This window comes from Patella vulgata, chromosome 2 (genome assembly GCF_932274485.2).
Source record: "Patella vulgata chromosome 2, xgPatVulg1.2, whole genome shotgun sequence".
Lineage (NCBI taxonomy): Eukaryota > Metazoa > Mollusca > Gastropoda > Patellidae > Patella > Patella vulgata.
The window spans coordinates 71,648,895-71,676,040 of record NC_065880.2 but is presented as its reverse complement, the minus strand read 5'-3'; the positions used below and the strand labels follow the sequence as shown (position 1 = coordinate 71,676,040).

At 34.2% G+C, this 27,146-nt stretch overlaps 3 protein-coding genes across 8 annotated transcripts in view; 2 read left to right on the top strand and 1 right to left on the bottom strand.

Annotated features, from left to right (window-relative positions):
- Window positions 1-12,363, bottom strand: part of LOC126811742 (uncharacterized) — a 28,366-nt gene extending 16,003 nt beyond the window's left edge. The window contains exon 1 of one of the 4 annotated variants that reach the window (XM_050537615.2): window positions 12,283-12,363. The gene's annotated coding sequence lies outside the window, so the exon portion shown is untranslated. Of the gene's footprint in view, window positions 1-1,087; window positions 1,286-12,282 lie in introns of those variants that run through there. The other 3 variants (XM_050537613.1, XM_050537614.2, XM_050537612.2) reach the window with 3 other exon arrangements.
- On the top strand, window positions 1,423-11,294 carry LOC126811735 (nuclear receptor coactivator 4). Of its 3 annotated transcripts, none has more exons than XM_050537598.2 (7): window positions 1,423-1,524; window positions 3,938-4,045; window positions 4,748-4,968; window positions 5,286-5,535; window positions 6,587-6,878; window positions 7,875-8,095; window positions 8,810-11,294. In XM_050537598.2, exons 2-7 carry the CDS (start codon window positions 3,944-3,946, stop codon window positions 9,512-9,514), a joined length of 1,791 nt encoding a protein of 596 aa, XP_050393555.1. In that variant the 5' UTR covers window positions 1,423-1,524; window positions 3,938-3,943; the 3' UTR covers window positions 9,515-11,294. The 3 variants fall into 3 exon arrangements, with proteins under 3 accessions (XP_050393555.1, XP_050393556.1, XP_050393558.1); XM_050537599.2 differs by lacking the exon at window positions 1,423-1,524 and adding an exon at window positions 1,872-2,001; XM_050537601.2 differs by lacking the exons at window positions 1,423-1,524; window positions 3,938-4,045; window positions 4,748-4,968; window positions 5,286-5,535 and adding an exon at window positions 6,348-6,412.
- On the top strand, window positions 12,180-17,381 carry LOC126811739 (lysine-specific demethylase 8). The gene is made up of 2 exons (XM_050537609.2): window positions 12,180-12,244; window positions 15,644-17,381. Exon 2 carries the CDS (start codon window positions 15,662-15,664, stop codon window positions 16,943-16,945), a length of 1,284 nt encoding a protein of 427 aa, XP_050393566.1. The 5' UTR covers window positions 12,180-12,244; window positions 15,644-15,661; the 3' UTR covers window positions 16,946-17,381.
- The last annotated feature ends 9,765 nt before the right edge of the window (window positions 17,382-27,146 follow it).

The following is a 27,146-nucleotide window of genomic DNA, read 5'->3' as shown; positions in this document are numbered from 1 at the left end:
ATAGGGTTTAACGTCCACTTGACAAAAACTAGGTCATTTCGGGACTAACACTTGGTTCAATTTTATTTCAACAATTCGGTTGTGCATAGGGGTCAAGATCTTTAGCAGTGGGAGGAAACCAGAGGACCTGGAGGAAACCCACGAGGTTGGAAAGGCAACCCTAGACTCCTTGTCACATACAACGGGGAATCAAAAACCATGCAAATACTCAATGACCATTCGCCCATCCAACTCCCGCAAAATGGCGTGGTGGCTCGAATCTGATCAAAAGTTAATAGCGCTAGTCTTGAAGTCTAAAAGAAATCATGCAGGTTGAGTGTCCGTCACTCAGTGTGACTGTGAGTTGGCTATCCCAAACTTAGGCTGCCTGTCTACAGTTAGCTTCGCCGGAGAACACAGCGATGCATCTACTTCGTTCTCGAGGTATGAAGTAGATGAATACCTGACAACTCATCCCAAAGACAACTCATCCCAATACAAGACAACTCATCCTAAGTTAGAAGACAACTCATCAAAGTTAGAAGACAACTCATCCCAACTTAAAAAAAACATCAATTTGATTAAAACAACAATATCAATTGGATTAAAACAACAATATCAATTGGATTAAAATAACAATATCAATTGGATTAAAATAACACATTTTCATAACAAAATCAGTGGTCTTCGAAGAAAGCAATTGTATTAAAACAAAATAAATATTAGCACTTATATTTTCCCAACAGTTTTTTTTTCTATCCGCACTGATGATGCCCAACATCAGTCAGCTGGACCTCCTGTTTTAACCTGTTCTTTTATTATGAGAAAGGGAGAAGATGATCGGCCATCTCTTCTCACCACAGCAATTTTTTATTATAAGTGTGACTTTTTGATAGCCTATACAAGCAACAAGGGCTCTTTTATTTTGTGTTTTTACCAATTTCATTTACGGTGACATTTGATATACATGGATGTTTTTATTTTTTGTTTTTACTAATTTCAACCCATTAAGTGATGCATCGCTGTGTGCAGTATGTGAGTTGGCACTGGCAGTAGGCCTACTCAGCCTACATCTCGGCTCCCATTTTTTAGTTATTCAATTTCATACTTGTTTTCATTCTACTTCTCAAAGTAGATCTAACCGTCCACCGGCTACTGCAATTCCGGTCAATTAAGAGATGTCAGTTCAGGTTTTTACAATCTAAAATACAGCTCTACCTACAAAATCACGCTGTCAAAATCGTATTTTGTTTTGGAATGCCTCGATGAGAGGGAATTTTTAGTTGACGTCATAGATCGTTTAACTAATAAAATTCGATGTTATATTTTTTAGAAACCTAAGTAGAACTGTTTCCAAATTTTTGATTGGCTGATTATTGACGTTCCTTGTAGTCGTGAATAATCAGCCTCTAGTTAACACTATTTATAAAGCTTTTGGATAACCGAGAATTCTCTACATTTATTAGGCCTATTTGTGAAAAGGAAGCCAGCAAATCAACGATAAAGTCCTTCAAGACTGTGAGGATTTCGCCATATTTATTATAGGTAAATATGTAGAGCATTAAACTGTTATATATACTTAAGTGATGGATTAGAAGCAGAGACAACAATGTAGTAAGGTTGTGGGAAAATCAATTTTCGCCGATGCACTACTGTCACTAGAAATGATGAAACCAGAAACATTTTCAGGAAAGTTCATTCAGATTAATGGGTATCATTGTTAGGTCCACCAGATTTGTCATGTGTCGTTATAGGTTTCGGACATGTCATTCTTCCAAATTCGTTAATATATGCTTTTTATTATTTTTTTCTACCCATTTTTTTCTTCCAAATTATAAAGTAATATATAACTTTCGAAGGAAAAACAATGTCAAACGTCCCTTTTGGGCTAGTTCATCTCGATTATATTATACTCTGTAGGCAAGTGGACGATTTACCAACAGATTTTGATGAAATTTACTCTAGTTAAGAAACAAAAAAGTACATGTTGATGAACTGAAGAAAACACGAAAAGAAGCAAAGGTCTGACAGTAAATTTGTTTTCATGTTTGATGCTCTTGTCTTAGTTAGAATAGAAAATGGTCTCAGACTCAGGTTATGGAAACTAACTAGGTCTAGGATATATACATGTAGGTTAGAACTTAAGAGTTAGAATATACATGAATACGTGTAGGTTCTCATGTTGATATGTCAGTCACACGGTTATTTAACAGTTTTATTTTCATAGCCTACATCAGTACATGTGTATGTTTGAGTTTTAGAAATTTTAGATAATTTTATTATTCCACGACTAAGTGCCCATGACGTGTACTTTTCAAAATAAAAAAAAATCACACAAAATGAATAACTAATGTAAATAAAAGTAAAACATAAATTTCAACATCCTGAATACTGGAAGGTTACATTTTCTGTGACTTCAAAGAAACACATGTTAATATTAATATCACATTGATACTGGTCCAATTATTTTGTCCTTTCACTTTCAGTAGTGTCTAGATATCAAAAAGTAAACATTAGAGTGTAAAGTGTAAGCATTGATCAGTATTTAGGAATCACCTGGATATTATTGTATACTCTTCAAAAAAAGTAGGGGGTATTCAGAAACAATACAAAACTGCGGAAATGCACTGCTGTTTTTATTAGAGGTAATCAGTGTATGTTAATAACAGGCCAATTGCCTACACATAAACAGTTCATATGGGCGGCTTATCTGACGGCGGCCCCCCATTTCACTCGCAAAGAGATACATCGTCAAAAGTGAAAATGGACGTTTTTGATTTTTGTCTTAATAATGAGTAATTGCTCCACCAATCCTCAGACATTCAACAATTCGTCGTGGCATGCTCCTAATCAACCGTCCAATCACGATTTGGGGCAATCTGACCCACTCCTCTTGCAGTGCCACGGTCAATTCTTGAAGTGTTGTCCGTTGACATTGACGAGCACGTCTCCCAATCAAATTAAACGTGTCACACTTAAGCAAAGATACGCTAAACAGTAAATCTTATGCAAGAACCGATAGGAAAGCAAACATGGATAGATAAGTGTCAAATTTGACAATGAACCCCTCCCACGTGTATGACGCTATTACGTGTCGCATGTGCAGCTCAGTGGTTCTGTTGGGGCGATAAGTTTTTCATCTGTGAACATACTCTCAAAGCATGTCAAATGCCCATGACTATCATATCGCAACCTGCATAGGTACATGTATTTGCATTTCAATATCCCCTACTTTTTTTTTAAGAGTATAATTGCAGAGACCACACTACGCACAAAACATCTATGTATTTAGTAAAATTTGAAGTTTTTTTAATATCCTGTATTTATTAGAAGATCAACATTGTCTGAGCCATAAAGTAATATTAGCAGTCAGTTCTAAACCTTATATTAATGAGCTTTTTAAAATTCCCTTTTACCGACTGTATTTAAGAATTACAATATAAGCCATTAAAAAAAGTATGGCTGGCTACATTTTATTTACCCAGATTTCCTGAATATAATTAATAATTTTGCCTAAAAACTTCAGTAACGACCATACATGTAGGCACAGTTGATCACATGAGAAACTAGCACATCTGTTTGTATTCCTGAGTTATCATTATAATCAACCTAATTATTGAGTACATCTGCTACCTTATTTGTTTTATGTTTTTGCTTTTGATTCAATTTACTTCAGACAAGTAGGCCTGGGGCCTTATTCATAAAAGCCTTACCTAAACTTGTCATTGGCCAAGAGTTCAAATTTGTACTTAGATTTTAACTCTCAACCAATATGATATCCTTAAAATATTTTAGTTTGTGTTTTTTCGTGAATTTCGTTTCTGAGCACTAATTATCCAAGACAAATGAAAATAGATAGATTTTTCTTCATGTTTTATTGAAATCTGGTTTATTGATGTATTTTTGAACTATTTAAATATAGAACTTATAAAATATGTTTTTATGGTTTGTTTTGTAGATAATAATGATGCTAAGTGAAGATATCAATGGAAAGATTTGTCAGTTAGAAAGGGCTATAAAGCAGCTAGATGCTGTTAAGCGCCATTTACTTCATAATGCTACTGAGGTAAAATTTTAAAAATTAGATTTTGATAAGGGTGGTTTTTAGCATCATTTTAATTCCCTTTGACACAGTCAGGTCTATGATGTCTTCAAAATATTGACTGACAAATATATAAACCAAACCTGCCTGAGAAATTAACAGAAAAAAGTTGACCCCAAATTACCATATGATGTGAAGTGATGCTTCAGTTCCATTGATGCTTGAGGTCAACTGCTGAACCAATCCAAATACATGTAGTGTAGCATATTGATAGGACACCTAAATGTTTAGATGTGCATTGACTGAACTAATTAACTGCAAGATATTTGAAATATTAGTGGATCCTAATCCCTAGATGTGAAGTGATGCTTCAGTTCCATTGATGCTTGAGGTCAACTGCTGAACCCATCCAAATACATGTAGTGTAGCATATTGATAGGGCACCTAAATGTTTAGATGTGCATTGGCTGAACTAATTAACTGCAAGATATTTGAAATATTAGTGGATCCTAATCCCTAGATGTATATTAAAAATTTGTACTTGTAAGTACTAATGCATTAATTGAACTTAAACATTTTTGAATTTAATCAATGAAATGCTAATCATTAGTGGCATCTTTTCAAAGACTTTTTACAGAAAGTCGACCATTATAGAATTGCAAACTTGTTACATGTCACCCAAAGTGAAGGTTTGGGTAATAATCATTTGATTTTATAATTCTGCAGATCAAAGGTCAAGTTCAGACTACAATGAGTAGACATTTGGAAGCTTTAAGGAATAGGGAAGTGTGGCTTCTAAATCAAGTAGATTTGGTTTTCAGTGCTAAAGAATCAGTATTACAGGCCCAGCAAGGCAGATTGAATAAGATGCTTGGTGTGTTACAAAGTGCAATTGGTTTAACATCCGACTCTGACATGGACACTATTCTAAATGATACCCTTCAAAAGTAAGTTAGTCTTCTTTATATGTAATCAAACCTGGACTTAAGGCACCTGTCACAGACTTTGTTAGACACAAATTATCAAACAACCGTATATTTACAAGTCTGTGTGATAATTTTTAATGGACAAATTCTGTGACAAGTGCTTTATGTTCTGGCTTGTATGTAATTGATAACTCAGCCCCCCCCCCCCCCCATTTTCTTTTTATTATAGATGCCTGGCAACTTACTTTTACTGCCTCAGCTACAACCAAAAAAATAATCTGTTTACATTCTATATTCGGTTCAACATGTATATTTACAATAGTTACTTTTATTTTCAGAATGGATATCGATATCAATGACCTTAACCCTGAGGAGACTGCGTTTTTCTCCTTTCGAGCTGATCCAGCTGATCTACGCAAGTCAATCTTGAATTATGGTCATGTTGATGCCAATGGTATGCCTTTAATGGGTGCCTTCTTTGAGCCAGAGTCTCAAACCCTACCCAGACATTTTGAAGATTACGAAGGACCAGATCATCATATCTTTCACAAGACGGTGGAAGACAACATGAAATCATCAGAACGAGGGGTAAGAATAGAAAACTATTGCCATCATTCTTAATCTTAAATACCTGTATCATAAGTGTAACATGAGATCAGCATTCAACAAACCCAAAGCTTGATCAAAACACATGTGTTGTGAAAGATTATATATTAATATCTGACGTGAACACACCCAGAAACATAGTACAAAATTTACCCTGTGATCCGGTTTGTCGCACAACCTAACAGTTGGGGGGGTGGCCGAATGGTCAGTACGTGTGATCTGTATCATTGAGTCAACTGGCGTGGTTTCGATTCCCCGGTTTTACTTTACAAGGAGTAGGGTCGCTTGTTCAACCTCGTTTTCTCCGGGTCATCCTGTTTCCTCCCACTGCTAAAGACCCCTACACCCAAGCGAATTATTGAAATAAAATTGAACCATGTGTTAGTCCCGAAATGACCTAGTTTGTGTCGAGAGGACATTAAACCCCACTTCTCTCTTTCTCTCTATTTGATTATGTCACAATCCTCTGCTTAGTCGATAACCTTTTCAACCCAGTTCTTAAAATCTATCCTGTAAAAAGCAGATGATAGGTGTTTATTTGTGTCCTGAATAGCCAAAATTTCAATGCATACATTGTAGAAAGAGTTTGAGTACAGTGTGGTATTAGATTTGTTACCCTCAAAAAACTATAATTTTGGACTAATTACTCGTTGAAAAAAATACAAGGAAGTATTAATATAAAAATATATATCTACTGTGTAGGGTTGAAAGAACTGTAATAACACTACATGTAGTTCCTTTTATTGTACGCATGTGGCTGTTGTTTAGGTCACTTCCTTATTATTATACATACTACACAAACCTATGTATTCCATTGCTTATGGCTATGTCAAACACACCATGAGTTCACATTTACAAGGTTAAGTACTATCTTACAGGGAAGAGGTTTATAAACGTACTTTATGAAAGTTTTCATTTAAAATTATTTCTTAAGTTTACTTCTGTCAACCTCTATGTTGATTCAAGTAGAAGTGTGCTATGACTATGTCCATGTGACGGAGTTGAATTATTGTTTTGTTTTATATCTTTGCAGATTTATGTGAATATCCCCAAGCTGTCAACAAAATCTGAAGATTGGCTCCTTAGACCAACAACAGTAACCACAAATACTGAAACTACGCCAAGATTTTCCTTCCCTGCTTTCAGCAGTAATTCTTTTGATTGGACCCAGAAAAAGTCACCCATGACTTCGGCGATGGAATCCCCTCCTCTACGTACCATATCTAGTGATGCCAGTATTAAGGATTGGTTGTGCCAGATTAAACATTACACAGATGCCGACGAAGATGATTTTGAAATTGTGGACAATCCTGGGTTCACATCTGGTAAGTTACATTCTCTCATCATTTGTGAGATATAAGGTATTGTTCAACATGTTATCTAGTCAATCTCAAGTACCGGTGTGAATTGTAATGAGTTCTTTACATTCTTTAATCATTAAAATAACACCATGCAGTGATATTTATACTTATATGAAAGGTGAAGTGGGGTCGGCAACACTCTTGTAAAAGAGTAACAGAGGTTGGACAAGCCTGTAAATCTGTGTTCATGTTGCTGATAGAAGTCGAAAAGAGTAGACAAGAATAGAACATGGAATAATCCCTGCTCAATAGAAATACAAATAGACTTTATGTAGAATAGAGTGGTATTTTAATTAGAGAGAGAGAAATGGGGTTTAACATCCACTCGACACAAACTAGGTCATTTCGGGACTAACATATGGTTTAATTTTATTTACATAATTCGCTTGCGCGTAGGGGTCTTTAGCAGTGGGAGGAAACCGGTGAAAACCCATGAGGTGGGACAGGCGATCCTACTCCTTGCCACGTACAACAGGGGATTCGAAACCACGCCAGTCGACTCAATGACAGACTTTATGATACAGCGCGCGCACGCTAACCATTCAGCCATCCAACCCCCCGGGTATTTTAATTAGAACTATTCAGGTCTCATGACCACTTTTCAGTTGATCCTCTGTTGAGTGGGGATTATTCCATGATCAGTTCTACTGTTTAAAAGAAATCATTTCATGTCACTGTGTATGGTAAAATATTTTTTTAGATCTGGTTGTGAATTTTTATTTTCTGATCGTCTTAATATGATACCTAAAAAAACGAAGAAGTGTTTGAGTTTAGATTTGTTATTCAATCTCATTAGTATACAAAGAGAATGGAAAACTGAGTGTCATGTTAAAAATGAATTTAAAACAGACGATATTGATTGATACAAGGCTGGTCATTATAATCTGTGTAATACTTTATTGGGTGATAAAAAATTAAATCTGATTATGTTTTAAGTATTATATTTGTTTGTATTTCTAGGTGCAAGTACGTGCAGCACTGAGACAACAGGTAAACCTGTTGTTGGTAATTTGGACCTAGTGAATATTGCGAACATGAAGTTTCCTAAAGCTGTCCAGAACTGGTTGAGAAGTAATAGATCAACACCAGAAGAAAAACCCCAATCTGATGTGCTTCAATATTTTCAACATATTCCCTCTGATCCTAATCATTGGCTACTCAATGGAACAGTGAGGGAAAAGGTAGGATTTGGGTTGATTATTTATTTCTCAACATTATAACCTATAGTAGATTCTACACATCACATCTGACCTGTAGCAGGAAACATACTCTCAGTACCTAATACAATAACTGTTTGGCTTGGTGAGTAAAGTGCTGGCTCACCAAGCATGAGCACCCAGGATTGATCCTGATCAGAACCTGATTCCCCCTTCTCTGTGGTGCTGAACAGAGGGTCTGGCTTGATGAGTAAGGTGCTGGCTCACCAAGCATGAGCACCAAGGATTGATTCTGATCACAACCTGATTTCCCCCTTCTCTGTGGTGCTGGACAGAGGGTCTGGCTTGGTGAGTAAGGTGTTGGCTTACCAAGCATGAGCACCCAGGATTGATCATGATCACAATCTGATTTACCATTCTCTGTGGCCCTGGACAGAGGGTCTGGCAAGTCGTGGGATGAAAACTTAAGATCCCATGTACACATTATTATGCATGTAAAAGAACCCTTAGCAGTTGGAATTTGAAGAAGATTGGCCCGAAGCGCTGCTGTCATAGCAAAATTTTCTTCATAGCACACTGCATGGCGTATGCTGGGATGCCCGTCTTCATTAGCCCTGTAGGATGCTAGACATTACACGCCATTTCATATCTAACACAGAATCTGTTATTACTGAGAATGAGGGAATTCTTTACTTTTTTGTCCTCGCATTTAATTGTTTTCTCTCTTTATTTCAACAGTCATGTGAAGAATGTACCTCTACTGGACCAAGTGATATAGAGACCCTGGGTGATAGACTAGGCAGTTTAACTTGTACACCTGTCATGTCTAATTTCTACAAATCCTGCCCTACTGATAAAAGGTGCTGGCTCAAGACTGCAGAAGATATTAAAAGTGCTATGCCTGATGTCAAGACCGTCTGCCGAGCCAATGAACTCTGTGAAGGATATGAAGAATGTGTCTGCAAGCCTCACTGTGGATTTCAACACCTGGGAATTGAGGATAATGACCATTGGTTGATTAAAACGGAGAAAGGAGATCTGGAAGATTTGAAGGAAAAATGTCCAAACAACACCAATTGTAAGATGGCAGCCTGGCTGTCACCCACTAAACCAGTCGAATTTACAAATACTCAAATTTCATTTTCCTTCTTTCAAGAAGCATCAAAGGAGATAAAAGATTGGCTTAAGGAAAGCGAGAAAAAATGTGAAGGAGATCTCGATTTTAAGTCGATATTTAATTTCAAAGATGAAGAAGGCGATGGAGAAAAATGGTTGAAATCATCACAGGAAATGGAAGTTGATGGTGAGGAAGATTCAGTTACATGGAATGTTGTAAAAGATCAGCATAGCAAGTTGAATTCTGCCGATTGGTTGCTTAAAACAACTTTTGGTCAGTCCCATCAAAGAGATAATAAAGGCTATTGGCTTTTGAGTTCAAAATAATATACACATTTTGATCTATAAAAGCAACCTATGATTTCGTATTATGATTGATAGGCAATGAAATTAACACTATATATCTGGATTGATTTTAATTGTCATTGATCACTAAATATATTAATTTGTCAATCAATATGCATGAAAGTGTTATAGTGATTTGCTAAGCAATTTCGTTCATTTCACCAGATGTTTCAAATGTGGCTGTGAATATAAAAATTATACCTCGTAATCCTGATATGAAAATTAATTTATTTAATGTAAATGTTTAAATATAATTTAAGTTTTAAAATTAATGGCCTGAGATTGGTAATTTAAATCTGATGCTTTATTTATGGTTAAATAGTGCCATTATGTGTGGTTTAATGGTCAAGAGTGGGACATTAGGTAATATATTGAAACTGCACAAAGGTGTCACCCCGAGTATTGTATCAATATTTTATGCAATATCTTGGCTTGAGACTATTAAAAAAACTCAAAGTATCGATACATTATCCTGCACATGCATTTTTATGAAATGTTCATCTATTTTAAATATACACATATTTATTGTATATCTCATCTGCCAAATACTGCTAGATTATAGTTTGTGCTGTTGATATATATATATTATAAATTGACAAATTAAATGGCCTTTATTTATAAACATATCCATTTAACAATTCTGGCCGTAATACTAGGATTACTATTAAAAGATATTTTAATAAATATTGATAATAGAAAAAAATAAGATTAATATATGTAAGTATAGGAGAAAATGTGTGATTGAGAAAATGATAGCATCTGGGATAAATTGATTCAATATTGGCAATATTAAATTTTATATGTGATGTGAAAAAATATATCAGATTGTCAATGAAGGTATCTTCCAATCTCTATATATGAGTACACTATGTCGTATATCATAGCGTTTAAAGAGGAATTATCACTTTTGTGATTAATGGAGATTGATGAATAATCAATCTGATTAAAATACAGATCTATAATTTGTTTTGTTTTTTTTTATACTTTCGATGGCCTACACTACATGAAGATTTGACAAGTTATAGTGGGAGTTCACGTCAGGGGTCAACTGAGCAGCTTTTGACCCTATGACGTCAGACATTAATTAATCAATCAGCATTGACATTTCTAGTGGTTTATCCACAGTCCCATGCACCAAAAGGCCAAAAGCGCGCCGTAACAGACCGTTTCATTGGCTAATTCCTCACATAGCCAGAACACGTCAATAACAACTCTTCCAGATCCTAGTGTAGTAAGGACAAGTAAAACGAAATTTTGAACTATAAAACGAAACGAAATAGGATCTGTGTTTTAATCAGATTGATGAATAATATGATTGGACTATTGAATATAGTCAGGCATGTTCAAATGCTGCAATACAGAGGTTTCCAATATATATTTTTGAGTGATTTTTAAGCAGATTGGCCATTTTTCATTCTATGTGGATTCCTTGAACAGATCAGTGCTTTGATTTTTTCAAAACTAATGTGCTTATTCAATATTTGGGAAAGTAATGAAGCCTCTGGTGTAGAAACAGTAATACCAATAACAGAATTATGAATTGTACTGTGATATAATTGCCGATAACAAAAAGTTCAATTTAATGTAAAGATAAAAAACTGAATATCTTGCATTGCATTGTAAGTTCAGTTGTATTGAAAGTTGATTTTAAGTGCTTGGATGAGAGTGCACCCCCTTTTATGACAATTGAATGTATGTCTATTATTGAATAAGTAAAATTATTGTGAATAAATGTTTTGTTTAATAAAACTTCCCTTTCTTTTTTTTTTTCATAATGATTCTAAATTGCTGGGAGAGAGAGAGATGGCTCAGCGTTGGTAGCGAAAGTGTCTCACTTTTCTAACGGATCATCTTGAAACTTTGCGTACTTATTCCTTATACCCCAAGGATCATCCCTATTGTTTTCTGTGCATGCCCAACCCCAAGGAAAAGAGCAACATCCAATTTTTCTGTGTGTCGCCTACAGGCCGCAGTTAACAGATACTCTTGAAACTGTGCATACCTATTCCTTATACCATAAGGATGATCCCTATAGATTTTGGTGAATGCCCAACCCGCAGGGGCAGAGCCACACCTATTTGTTCTTTGTGTGTCTGTGTGTTGCCTACAGGCTGCAATTCTTAATGGATCATCTTGGAACTTGGCATATTTATTCTTTATAGCATAAGGACGGTAACTTTTGATTTTGGTACATGTCCCAACCCCCAGACGCAGAGCTACTCCCATTTTTTTTTTGTTTATCATATATAGGGCGCAATTCTGAATGGATCATCTTGGAACTTGGCATTTATGTATTCCTTATAGCCTGGGGGCGGAAATTAAATTGATGTTATGTCTGTTCATTTGCATGGTACATAAACCTTTGCAGTGTTCCTAAAAGATTGTTAAAATTTGACTGTTCGAATTTGAATGGAATTGAAAAAAGTGAGAAAGTATATTGCTAGTCTACATTTCAGTTGTCTATGAGCATTTCCGATTATGAATAAATTCTCAATTTTGCCAGAATATACTTCGTGTTGGCATGCTTTTAAATGAGAGAACCGGTATCAAATTTGCGGGAACATCGGAGAGAAGTCTGTTCTAAACTAAAATTTGATCCGTAAAACGTTCCCAAATCCGTTAGTCTATCCGTATAGTTGCAAGTTCATAAAAAATGGCGGATTAATCGGAGGTTATTCGCTTGAGAATTTTTAATAGACAAATAATCACGGTGTATGTGTTTATCTTTTGTTATTTGTTAAATTACTTACTTTAGTTTTAGTACCTTTAATTTAATGGTAAGCTATAAATACCAAAAATAGTGTGAAGCAGACATGTCAATCAACATTTTTTGATATCCCATCACAGAGTTGAATAATTTCATGGACGTATAGGCCTATATCAGTCGGCTATCTCCGTTTTTCAATTCGTGCAAAATTGGGACCACAAGTCTTAGTGCCAAACCAAGATTCTAACCCGTACCATGAACCGTCCATGCCCGCACGATACAATTCCGTCCATAAAAACTCCCACTTCAGTACTACTAGTTGAGTTTTTATGCACTCATATTGGGCCATACACTTATCATCTGATTTGGTTGAAGTGATTAATATTATTCAATGTTCAGAACCGGATTAGCGATACGAAGATGCCTAAGTAACAACCTATCGCACTCCAATAATTGTTATTCCGGAGTTCTTATTGATCACATTGCAGAGGCAAAATAAAGGGGACGCAATGGCGCTTATTGCTTCATGGCCATGGGAAGATAAGCTCATTATCTTCGTTTAGTTAGTTATAAACTTATATGCTAAAACGTGTAAAAGTGTTCCAACTATCCCGGCTCTCCCCTACGTGTCTTGTGAAAACTAGACTACTTATCCTCTGGTTGCTTTGAAATTGATATTAAGTTGTTTACATCAGTGAGATGAAGAATCCTATAGGCCTATAATTTCAATAATTTCCGTGAATTTCTTCTGGAGTTATGACCTTTGTTTCACTTTATTAAAGGGCTAATCCCGATATTTATTGGAGAATAAAACTGCTTAATTTTGTGTTAAAATCCTCTAGCTAAGGGCCGAGCAACTAACTCAATATTTGTGATAAGTTTTCAAACAACTTAAACCCGTCAGTCTTCATCTGGAAATGGAGACCGGTGTCCCAAGCTGTATTATGCGGTGTCTGGATAAAACCAGACTTTTATTTTATAAAAATAATGTGTAGGTGAAATTTACCTTTCGTTATCAAGTAGAGCACATGGGTCATTCACTATATAGACCGCTCAAGGAACGGGAATCGATTATCAGGTCACCCAACGAAAAAACTAACCCGAAATCTTAAAAGGGTTATGTGTCCGGATAAGCAGTTTTGACGTTCACATCCAAACGACTCAATATTTTGAGCTGGAATTTTGAGAGAAGGTAAATACACCAATCCTCTATAATTTGGCGCATAAATTTTATACGTACTCCGACTTTTATTTTTGAGACTCTCTTGAAATCGGGATAGTCCCTTTAAACATTGTGAACGCAATAACGACAAAAGTTATCATCTGGTTTGTATGAAATGTATATATATATATGCATCATTTCAATTAGTGAATCCTATTGAATTTCAGCAATTTCCGTTAAGTTCTTCTAGAGTTATGACCCTTATTTCAGTTTGTAGAACCTTGTAAACACCTCAAAAGACGAAAATTATAATCTCACCTGTATGAAATTGGGAAATCGTCTTGTAAATGCCCCCAGTTACCTACAAAAGAATAAATATGCGAAAACCCTTGTCGACCGTCGGACGATTTAGGTGCTATGGGCGTATGTTTCGTTGCCTGGCAACCTATTTTCAATGCTAAACTCATAATGCACAACCAATGTCAAACATATACCATGGCTCAGATATACTAAAAATCTACATTAGCACGTTACACAGCCCAAAATGTCTCGGCACATGGGGAAGAGAACCGTCAGTCACCCCACACCTAATGATATATACTCAGCCAATTTAAAAACTTGACACTCAGGATTTTTGGGACTAGATTTTTAATATTTGGTTTAAGGCAACTATTTTAGTGTTATTTTTGTGCACAGACGACCTTGACATCAACAGAAAGCAAGAATACGTCTCGCCGAAAGTCCTTGGCATTGATAACGTTCGTGATGTCACAGTACCCCTCAAACTGAAATTCACAGACTTGGAGAACAATCGGAATAAAGTGTTTAGTAACGGCTGTGGCCTCCTCTAGCGTCTCGTACTGCCACACAACGTCTTCTCATGGATCTCAGAACATTAGTAAAAACTACCCGAGGAAGACGTCGCCACTGATCAGCAAGAGCATGTTGAAGGTCCTGCAACGTCAGTGGTGGATTCACTTGCTGACGAACACGTCGACCCAGTTCGTCCCAGATGTGTTCAATAGGATTAAGGTCAAGGCCAATCCAGGACTTGGACACCGGCATTTCTTAAAAAATTCTGGGTAGCAATTGCTGTATGGGGTCGAGCATTGTCTTGTTGAAACGTTAGTCCAGGCCCATGTCTCTGCATAAACGGAAGAAGAACAGGTTGCAAAATCTGAACCCTGTAGTGGACAGCATTTAAATTCCCTTGGACAACAACAAGAGGAGAACGTCCATGTGCACAAAAAGAACCCCAAACCATGACGCTGCCACCACCAAATCGGTCAACTTTTCTGACGCATACTTGAGCGTAACGTTCACCTCGTCTGCGGTACACTTGGACCCTGCCATCGGCAAATCTCAAAGTGAATCGAGATTCGTCACTAAAGACAACTGAATTCCACTGTCTTTCACTGTCTTGTGGCCCACACAAGTCGGTTACGGCGATGAAGAGGTGTCAATATTGGTCCATTATAGGGCCTCCGAGCTCGAAGACCAGCAGCCTGCAAGCGATTTCGAACAGTTTGTGCAGTTACCCTTCCACCAAACATCTCTCTACTTGTGGAGGTTGCAGTGACAAATGTTTCTAAGATGACGTAATCGTATTGCTTGATCTTCCTGGAGTGACGTCACACGTGGCGCTACCGCCCTTGGGCGGTCGGCAATAGTACCAGTTTGAAGCACTCTCATTCTAAGATTAATTATTGTCTGGCGTGATCAATTAAAGGCTCTTGCAACAGTGACCACAGACTGACCAGCATAGAGCCTACCTATAGCACGTAGACGTTCTACATTTGAAAGGCGCAGCATTTTCTAACAAAGATGAAAATAACAATTTTAATTTGTTTTTCCAGTTCAAGTTACGTGTGCGTGTTCAGTTTAAGCAAACTTGCATCGATGGACCTCACGAGTTTGTGTTTGCACGTGTTTTTCAGGTTTTTCATCTTTATATGCTCAAAAGTCACGTGATCCACGTGACTTTACAATTTTATGAAATTAAAGGCTTCTTACTACTTACTATCGTTAGAAACACTTTAAAATTTATTTGACTTACCAGAAAAAAATTTTTGTTGAAATTCATCAGTGTCAAGTTTTTAATTTGGCTGAGTATACATGTTGAGTGTTTGTTCCCCATCCAAAATCACCACGCATCTTTTACAGTGTAGAATCCGGTAACTTTCCCCATAGCCTAATATTACTTATGAATAATACTAATCCGCGGTACATCTTTTCTTTCCAGATTATATTAAAATTAGAAATGGCACCGAAAATAAAAGACCAGGACATGCTATTCTTGTTCGATGAATTAACTAAATTAATTCCAAAATCTAGCGAAGATGTATTTCTGTTACTGAAGAGCTTTGATCCAGGGGAAGTGATAGGAGCGGCAATAACATATCTTTTAAAGCGCAGCACAACTTTATTCTTCTCAAATGAACATTCAGATTCTCTGATACTTAGCGACATTCTCTTGGATCAAATCTGGGAGAAGTTGAACACAGGGTATTGGAAAGATGTAAATATTGCTTGGAGATATCTATACACTCTCATATCTACGATGAAAATGTTCTCACAAGTATTCCTGTTAATACACGAATCAGACGATACTTTAACTACAGCAGACGTCATGAGAACATGTGACATGGGGCTATTAATGGGTGCCCCAATACTCGACAATGTTTTGGCCAAAATGTCAACCTGCGTTTTAAAGAATGACATTTTTAAAGGTACCAATAAGAGACAGGCTGTGACCGAGACTGTCGACGCCTCCAAAAGACATAAGTTAGACGAGGAACTTTCTTTGGCAGAGTCGCTTTGTAATATAGATGAAGCTAAAGAAATACAGAAATCGTCCTGTCCATCTTTAGAGTTTTTTAGAAAAACTTTTTTAGACAAAAAGGAGCCTGTTATAATCACGGCTGCTATAGATTATTGGCCAGCTATGTCAACAAATAAATGGTCATTAGATTATATTAAAAAGGTGGCAGGAACCAGGACGGTGCCGATCGAACTTGGTTCCAAATACACCGAGGAATCCTGGTCTCAGACATTGATGACTGTCAAAGAATTTATTGAAAATTATATCGAAAATCCCAAAGAAACGAAAGGGTATTTAGCTCAACATCAACTCTTTGATCAAATCCCTGAATTACAACATGACATCAGTGTACCGAGCTATTGCTGTTTAGGGGAAAGAGACGACGTTGATATCAATGCATGGTTTGGACCAAAAGGAACTGTCTCGCCATTACATTACGACGCCAAGGAAAATCTTTTGACACAGGTGTTCGGCAAGAAATATGTTCGTCTCTATTCCGATAAATACACAGAGAATGTTTATCCTAATCCCCACAGACTGTTACACAATACAAGTTTAGTCGATATTGAACACATAGACAAAGATAAATACCCTTTATTCCCCGAAGCGCCATATTGGGAATGTATATTAAATCCCGGTGAAATGTTGTATATACCGTCAAAATATTGGCATTTTGTAAAATCTCTCTCGGTCAGTTTCTCAGTAAGTTTTTGGTGGGAGTGATGTTTATAAAAGTATTAATAGGTTTCTGATTAAAACTATAATGTCGCTCTAGAATGAGTGTTTATTCACTAATTCGCTCAGTGGGTAACAAATATACCATAAGCATTTAGTACTGCTTAAGACGTTGGCTCAGCAACCAGGGGCTCACGGGTTCGACACCGATGTTGGCCGAGAAAATTCCTCGGGATTCTCCATTGGGGTTTCCCCCATGTCAAGAAACGGCGTCTAGGGGGATGAAAATCATAGGCTCCGTGTATGGGGCGCCGTTTGTAAATTAATTTTTTAGCTTTTTATATAGCAAAAAACACTAGATTTAATTTAAATTTATATATATAGTTAAATCTCGACTTTTGTGCAAATTTTTCACTTTTAATATTTAAACTAAAAATACAACAAAAACTCAATATTTAACATAATATATATAAATATTTCTTGATTTGTCTCTATTTTCATATTTAACATTTAGCATTGATGATATATAAATATTTAGCTAAATATTTAGTTAAATGTTTAAACATTTAGCTAAATATATATTTAGTTAAACATTTATATATTTAGTTAAACATTTATATATTTAGCAAAATAATATATATTTAGCTAAATAATATATATTTAGCTAAATAATATATATTTAGCTAAATAATATATATTTAGCTAAATATTTAGCTAAATAATTATATATTTAGTTAAATAATTATATATTTAGCTAAACATAATATAGTTAAATTTACAAAGCGCAACCGTACCACGCCGTTTGTAAAATAATTATTGTTGTAAGCGACTTCACACTAAACGATGACGTAGTGTACAACTTTCCATTGACTGCACCTTGCCTTGATCTGTGCGAACGGCACGGAGTACCGCGGCCGTGATTCGGGTTACAAGTTCGTGGTCAGCTTCCATTTCTAATTGCTAGTAGGCCTATTGTGCCAAGGCTCACGTGTCGGGTACACGTCATCATTTTATGCGCAGTTTTTTTGTGTCGCTTACGATAATAGAAATATTGGCGGGACCACAAATATATATATTTAGTTAAATATTTATACATTTAGCTAAACATATATATTTAGCATGATATTTATATATTTAGTTAACTGTTTATATATTTAACTAAATATATCTATTTAGTTAAATGTTTATATATTTAGTAAAATGTTTATATATTTAACTAAATATATATATTTAACTAAATATATATATTTAACTAAATATATATATTTAACTAAATGTTTATATATTTAGCTAAATGTTTATATATTTAGCTAAATGTTTATATATTTAGCTATATATTTAACTTTAGATTTTTCAGTGATTTAGTATTTAGCATTTATACCTACGAAAAACAGCACATTTAGCTATACATATAACTAAGCGATGTGAAATCAAGATATAACATTTAAAGTTTTTCATAGACCAAAAATTCGACTTTTAGCTACAATATTTTTTTATATTTACATATATGCCATTTTTGTTCTAATATTTATCTAAATATATATATTCAGAGTTAAATCTAATGTTTTTTGCTATAAAAAAATTAAATAATTATTTTACAAACGGCGCCCCATATCCGTGTACGTAAAATACATATAACTAAGCGATGTGAAATCAAGATATAACATTTAAAGTTTTTCATAGACCAAAAATTCGACTTTTAGCTACAATATTTTTTTATATTTACATATATGCCATTTTTGTTCTAATATTTATCTAAATATATATATTCAGAGTTAAATCTAATGTTTTTTGCTATAAAAAAAATTAAATAATTATTTTACAAACGGCGCCCCATATCCGTGTACGTAAAATACATATAACTAAGCGATGTGAAATCAAGATATAACATTTAAAGTTTTTCATAGACTTTTAGCTACAATATTTTTTTATATTTACATATATGCCATTTTTGTTCTAATATTTATCTAAATATATATATTCAGAGTTAAATCTAATGTTTTTTGCTATAAAAAAAATTAAATAATTATTTTACAAACGGCGCCCCATATCCGTGTACGTAAAATAATCCTTGACAGTTGGAATTAGATTAAGAGTAATCGGAAACGAATACACTTTCTCTTGTAGCAAGAAACAGCGTTTAGCCGTTCGGATGCACGTAAAAGAACCCTTGACAGTTGAAATTAGAAATAGCAGACTGTAGCGCCGTAGTCCGGGAAAGAAATTCCCCCAATAGCACACTGTATGGCGTATGCTCGTCTTCATTTATTGTCCCCCGCCTTTGGAAGAAAGCAGGGGACTATTGAAATGGGTTCGTCCGTCTGTCTGTCTGTCCGTCACACCTTTTGGGGCACAATAACTCTCCTTCTAATTGACCTAGAATGTTCAAACTTGGTGTAGGTGTTTATGAGGTCAATGCCTTGATAGAGTGCGAAGATGAGCATTTTCTGCTTATGGTAAGTAGAGATAAGCAATTTAATTGGTTGGTGCTTTGGGACACGATAACTTTAGTTCTTATTAAGTGAGAGTGATGAAACTTGGTGTATAGTTTCATTACATCAATACCTTGACTAAGTTCAATGATGAGAATTGTCTGCTTAGGCTAAGGAGCAATAAACATTTTGATTGGTCAAGACTTTGGAACATAACAACTCTGCTTCTAAAACAACTCTGCTTCTAATTGAGGTAAAATGTTTAAACTTGATGTAGGTGTTCGTCTTGACTGAGTTCAATGATTAACATATCGAGCTAAAGCTAAGCAGAGATAAGCAATTTCCTTGGTCGATGCTTTTGGACAAAATAACTTTGATTCTATCTGATAGAGAGTGATGAAACTTAGTGTACAGTTGATAATCAGATTGATTGCTCGATACTTTTGAAAAAAAAAGATGTGCGATTAATTAATATGTGTCATCTATTTAATTGGGGATTTCGGCGGGGGACATCAGCCTCACTATTGGCTTGTTCACTATAGGTTCAGACAGAAAATTGTCTGCAACTTGAAAATGAAACAAGAAGGCCTTACTAAAACTTAAGGCGTTTTTTTTTATTTATTTATTTTTTTCAATTAAATTCCGTGTCTTATTGGGCACCAGCGTCATTTCACAATGATATACTAATTTGATTGGTTTTTATACGGCAACATGTTCGTCCGTGTGACTGAATATAACACCGGCCGATGGGACGAATACAGAATGGAGTTCTTCAATTAATTCATTAAAATTTGCTAGGGCCACTCATTGTGGCAAAAGGCGGGACTCTATCCAAATTCAGAATGTTTCGATCGTGTCTTTAAAATCCTGTTATCTCCATATTTAGGGAATGGCTTACAGATTTGTTTCTTCGAGCATTAGTCATCGTTTCTATTTTTATCTAACAGTTTATTTCTAATAAACAGCTTTAGACGCATATTGCATAATAAGCTCGCAATGACGTGACATGATATTCATAAATGATGTCATTTATGGGTAACCTTTGTTAGTTGTTATAAACCTATGTCTTAACTTATACATACCATTGGATCCATTTTAAATAACATATATTTAATTGGTCGTTTTGATTCATTTCTATAGTCTTTATGACTAGATGTTTTAGAAATAACACCATACCGATATCGGCTAAATTATAATTAGTCTATATTCTCAGAAATCTATTTGTATAAGTAGTCCGAAAATATCATCAATTCTTAGAAATGTCGACCATAAACGGTTTTACTACAGTAACAAGAAGATGCCTGGATTTAAAAGAAGAGAATATTGATGACGAATTGAGACATCCAATCAGTTTATAAACTTTTTTGACGGCCTTTGCTTACTCTTTCGGGGTTCTTAATGGTAGTCATTTAGATGCATTTAGTAACTGGATAGAACAATATAACTATAACACATAATTATTTATATTGCTTGCTTAGACGTAAGCATATTGGTATACGCATTACTAGGTTAGGAGAGAGAGAAAAATGGAGTTTAACGTCTTCTCGACCCAAACTTGGTTTTTCGAAACTAACATATGGTTCAATATTATTTCAATAATTCGCATGCGCGTAGGGTTCTTTAGATGTCGGAGAAAACCCACGAAGTTGGACATGCGACCCTACTCCACTTGACTCAGTGACCGATGTCCATGAAACTTACAGATTATAATAAAATGAATAATATATCAGGGTAGACAAAATTTCGGCCACTTCCGATTGGCAGTTTCCGAGATATCCGGAAGTGGTCGAAATTTTGGCTGCTCTGAGATATTATTAATGTTATCATATTCTGTAAGTTTCATGGATATCGGTTGATAATTGCGGTCTTCATCCGTGCCACATTAAATATGTGCTAACCTAATATCTCCGAAACCGCTGACCAAAAGTGGCCGAAACTTTGCCTGCTCTGAGATATTATCAAGTGTCATTGAAATTGGTTGTTTATTGCGGTCTGCAGCCATGCCACATGAAATGTGTCGTAAACCGTTATCTCGGAAACTGCTGACCGGAAGTGGTCGAAACTTTGGCTACTCTGAGATATTATTAATGTCATCAGAACAGTAGGGCGCTAAATCCCATTTCATATTATTTCATTTAATAATGTTATCTTGATCTGTAAGTCTCATAGAAATAGGTTGATAACTTCGGTGAGCAGACTTGCCACATGTGGCAAATAGTCCCCGAATTGTCTTACCACATGTGCAATCGGATTAAAATACATTTAATATCATGGATTTAGCTGTTCAAGTTATCAAAAATCATTGAAAATCAACATACTTGTTCGTCTCAAGACCTAAAACTCTGTGTATCAATCTAAAGTCAATCGAATGATTACTTTGGCCTGTACAGCACCCGCAAGATTTTCCGAAGCAATCAAGAGCCATAACTCTGGCAGTAATTATTGGAAATCCTTGATAATATATAGGTGTCTTCGTCTCATGACCGTAAACACAGTGTACTGTATACATTTAAAATCAATCGGATGCATCCACAAGATTTTTCAAAGTACTCAGGGGCCATAACTCTGGCAGTAATTATCGAAATTCGTTGAAAATCAATAGGTTTCTCGTCATATGACAACGATTCGGCGCCATATACACGAAGATGTTCCCATATCCATATTATTAATTAAGTTATTCGAAATAAACCACAGTCACAAAAATCAATTTCTTTAATGGTGCAATATTAATCTTTAACCGGCATTTAGTAATTGAGTAATTGCAAAACACATTAGCAGAACACAATATTTATGAGAAACGGTCATATATGAGAATTGTTTTATTTTATAAGCACGGCCATTAAAACTTGTCGAAACGTCGTACTTATAATGATAAAATCAGTGTAAAGATATTGAATTTTAATTCATATTGAAGTATGTAAATTAAGCAAAAACAAGAAGTTATTTTGTGAATCGCGCCCAAAGTATTGCAAAAATGTGACCGACCAGGAAATATATCATTTTATAGATATTCTACACTTCATATCCAAATTTAAATGATTTAATTAAAAAAAAAGTTATGGATGATGAAATTTGGAGAAAAGCGGCAGATACTATTTACCGACAATAACGTCCAAAGCTACCCGCAAGGAACGATATGTTAAAGATATGCTTATTCTCGACATCATATCCAAAATTTAAATGATTACACAAATGGCCATTGAAATTATTGGGGCTCCTTGCCTACAGCAACTATTTGTCGAGTTCGAATATTTTGTTTTAATTGAAGAATAAAAAGGCATAATTTAAGATCATAATTTATAGAGAATAAAATGTCAGATTAAACGTTTATATTGAGTTTAAGGCCAAATGAAAACTTCTTTGACCTAAAAACTTATTGGTCCAAATATATTCAAATCGGTATTTGAAATCTACATTAGTGTGTGTTGAATTTAAGCCGTCAAACCGCAAAAAGCTTTCAAATAATTAGACATTTTGGGGTAACTGGAAACCCGAAAAGACATGGAAGAATATTAGTTCAGTAAGAAAACTATTAATTAGATATATTAAATGAATTATATTAATGATAATCCGAAATAATAAATGAAGTATACAAATGAAGAATATTAATCAATATCAGAAACATTAAATAAATTATATTATTCAAAATCAGAAATATTAAAGAATTATATTAACAATTATCAAAAATATTAAATAAATAATATCAATGAAAATCAGAAATAATAAGTCAGTTATTAATGATAATCAGAAATATTAGATAGAGTATATTAATGATAATGAAAATAATAAATCAATTATTATTAAAAATCAGAAATAATAAATGAATTATATCAATGCTAATGAAAAATAATAAATCAATTATATTAATGATAATCAGAAATGTTAAACGAATCATATTAATGATACCGTAATCAGAAATGTTAAAGATGCACTATGTTTAAGATTTAGATAAAGAAATGAAATGAAATGGGGTTTAACGTCCTACTGTTCTGCTCCTATACTGGGCTAATGAAGACGGGCCTACGGCATACAGTGTGCTATGAGGGAAATTTTGTCCGGGCACCGGCACTATCGCCTACTTTTATATCGAATTCCAACTGCCAAGGGATCTTTTACGGGCATTCCAATGTATACACGGGACCTCGGTTGGTTGTCTCATACGAAGGACTAGACAGCTGTCCTTGTCAGGTCCTCCGTTCTGCATCACTGACAAGGGGAAATCACGTCGGAAAATTTAGATAAAGAGCTGGGTGTTCTGGCTATAATAGTTCAAAATAAGATAATGAAAAATGTATATATTGAAAATTTCATTCAAATTATTTTATTCTGGGCGAAGTCATTTTTGAAGATACAGCGTAGATCGTTCATTATCGTAGCCACGGTACTTGATAACCGAGAATTACCCTCGCTTATCCACTTTATCGTGAAATTTTAAAATCTCGCTGGTTTTTAAATCCATTTAAATCTAGGCCACCCGATAGTCTAGAGAGTTGATTATAGGCTTGGCATGTGAATAAATGTCTAAATAATAATTCATATAACATTTGAAGCCAAAAGAAAGACCTTTAATAGGCAGATTTACCTCTTACATAATGCATCTTTAAATGAATGATATTAATGAAAATCAGAAATAATAAATGAATTATATTAATGAACATCAGAAATAATAAATGAATTATATTAATGAACATCAGAATATTAAATTAGGAATCGATTCCAAGACACATGAAAGTTACAGTAATATTTATATAAGAAAAAATTGCAGTAATTAGAAATATTTGTTGCATGTTTGCAACCAATTTTCCTATTAGATAATTCGAGAAATTAGAAATAACAACGATATTGCGAAACGACAATTAGACAAAATATATCTAAAATATACGCGTCAAGATTAATTAAACATTTCTCTGTACAAATCTGAAACATTATCATTTCATGTCTCTAAGTGAACTGTAAAACACGCCATGTGGCAAGTACCGTTTGATCTATGCAATTAAATATATTAAAACTATTCGGAAAATTAAATAGATTGAAACTACAACTGCGGTCGCTACCCCGTCGTGCTTCCACAAACCAAAATAGTAATATAGGTAGATTTCTATTATTTTTTTTTAAAATTCTTATGGTGGTTTGGATAATTATCTTAATGTTGTTGTCTGGTAGGTAGATGTCTAATAATTTAATGTTTATTGTTGTTGGGCGGGTATGTAATGTCTAAATATTATGTTTATGGTTGTCTGTTGGGTACACGTCTAATAATTTAATGTTTATTGTTGTTGGGCGGGTATGTAATGTCTAATTATTTTAATCTTTATGGTTGTTTGTTGGGTACACGTCTAATAATTTAATGTTTATTGTTGTTGGGTGGGTATGTAATGTCTAATTATTTTAATGCTGTTTCTTTAGTATATGCGTCTAATTTTTTTAATGTTCATTGTAGTTTGATGGGTAGATGTCTAATTATTTTAATGTTTATTGTGATTTGGTGGGTAGATCTCTAATTATTCTAATGTGTATGGTGGTTGGGTGGGTATATAATGTCTAATTATTTTATTGTGTATTGTGGTTTGGTATATAACGTCTAATTATTTTAATGTGTATTGTAGTTGGGTATACGGTGTCTAATTATTTTAATGTGTATTGTGGTTGGGTATATAATGTCTAATTATTTTATTGTGTATGGTGGTTGTGTATATGATGTCTAATTATTTTATTGTGTATGGTGGTTGGGTATATAATGTCTAATTATTTTGATGTGTATTGTGGTTGGGTATATACTGTCTAATTATTTTATGTGTATTGTGGTTGGGTATATAATGTCTAATTATTTTAATGTGTATTGTGGTTTGTTTTTTGTTTATGTCTTTTTTTGTGGATTAACGTGATGTGATTGTTGTAATTTTATATTAAATGTACTTATGTAAAGCGCCCGAGAGCAGCTCGCTAAGTTGAATTGTTGGCGCTATATAAATAAATTATTATTATTATTCTTATTGTATATAATGTCTAATTATCTTAATGTGTATTGTAGTTGGGTGGGTATATAATGTTTAATTATTTTAATGCTTATTGTTGTTTGGTGGGTAGATTATTTTAATGCACATTGTTGTTTGGTGGGAGATATCTAATTATTTTTAATGCACATTGTTGTTTGGTGGGTAGATATCTAATTATTTTAATGCACATTGTGGTTTGGTGGGAGATATCTAATTATTTTTAATGCATATTGTGGTTTGGTCGGTAGATGTCTAATTAGTTTAATGCTTATTGTGGTTTAGTGGGTTGATTTTTTTCTACATTAAGAGGTAACATTTCAGAAGGTCGATAACAAAATTTCATTATATATATTAAATTTTAAAAAATTGGGTAATTTAGAAAATAATGTAATATTTTAACATCGATGTGAGGTTTTTATAAACCTTGCGGTCGAATGAAGATGGCTGCAAGAAATTAAAAGAACCTAATGTAAACCTTAAATAGCCATAACTTACCAATTTGAATATTTCTTTGGCCAGTATGATTTTAGGTCACATAACTTTTCGTTATGGTCATGAAATCCTAATTAGCCTTTAATTTTAAATTATCAAAACCTATATTTTCTGATTTTGTCGAATTATTTTTATGTAACATGATTTAATTATCTTACGGATTCGTTTTCGGACTTTGATATACTTATAATCTGTCGTTGTTTATCATTTACCGATACAAAAGTTTTTGATTTGCGCAATTTGAAATTAAATGTCTCAGTAGGTATTTTATAATAAGAAATAAATAAGGTTTTGAGTCATAAATTTATTTCAAATGGCTAATGTTGGATAAAAAAATCAAGAAATGAATGTGTCTACTTGTAAATCCATTTCTAGCAAAATAAAGTGCTGATATTTTTCCGACACCTTCATTGTGCTATATATTTAAAGACATAATATATTGAAAAATACCATACCATGCAATCCTTTCGTCCTAGTGTGTTCAACCCTATTGAAGTCTCAAAAGAACCTGATAAAATAACCTTCTCGAGTCGAGCTTCCAATTGAAAACTATAAACCATTTTTATTTATATCCTAACATCCGTGAATTGAATGCATATCCCATTATCATAATTAACAACTTTGCTTTTAAATCCAAGCACGTCCTTCTTATTACTATAATAAACCCCATCACCATTAGTCTGGTTGGTGCAGAAAAGTATATGAACGTTAAACCCCAATTCATTTATATAATAAAACACCAGAAAGGTCTCCACCAAAATTCGGTTTGGTTCCACATTTCTAATAATTGTTGATTTGATGATTTCTTTCTCTTTGGTGCAAATTAATTCTGAGAATTATTGTTATTCATGTCAAGGACTAATATTCTGATAATATATGGTTATTTAAAAATAATTTCTGGGTATTATTAATCAGAGTTTTGAAAACGAGTTTCTAATTCGAGATCAAAGGTTCTATAGTTCTACTTTCGATTACATGTAATATCCAAAATACCTGGAAAAATACATTTTCTGCGGAAAACAATAAATCTTCCCAGGTGTGGCAATGTCTTGCCATTGCACCATCTTCAGACCTATATATACCAATGACGTAAGTATTATAAAATCTACAGTTAGTTAGCATGATCTCGTTTCATGATTTATCGAGAGCTTACTAATCTCTCGTGATATCATTTATTTTTATTATTTTGAGCTTTTAATCATTCTCATATACAATTATTTTGAAATTATAAGAAATATAACTCGAGCTAATGTATCCTTAAATGTTTTATGTTTATTTGGGTTAATTTGTTGTATCTGAAGAGGTCGGTTTTACTCACCAATTCTATAA

Bases quoted from the DNA above. Each gene is read 5' to 3' on its own strand.
- LOC126811735 (XM_050537598.2), top strand. From the start codon at position 3,944: ATGATGCTAAGTGAAGATATCAATGGAAAGATTTGTCAGTTAGAAAGG. The intron at 5,536-6,586 runs GTAAGAATAGAA...ATATCTTTGCAG, and splicing joins TGAAATCATCAGAACGAGGG to ATTTATGTGAATATCCCCAA. The intron at 6,879-7,874 runs GTAAGTTACATT...TTGTATTTCTAG, and splicing joins CAATCCTGGGTTCACATCTG to GTGCAAGTACGTGCAGCACT.
- LOC126811739 (XM_050537609.2), top strand. From the start codon at position 15,662: ATGGCACCGAAAATAAAAGACCAGGACATGCTATTCTTGTTCGATGAA.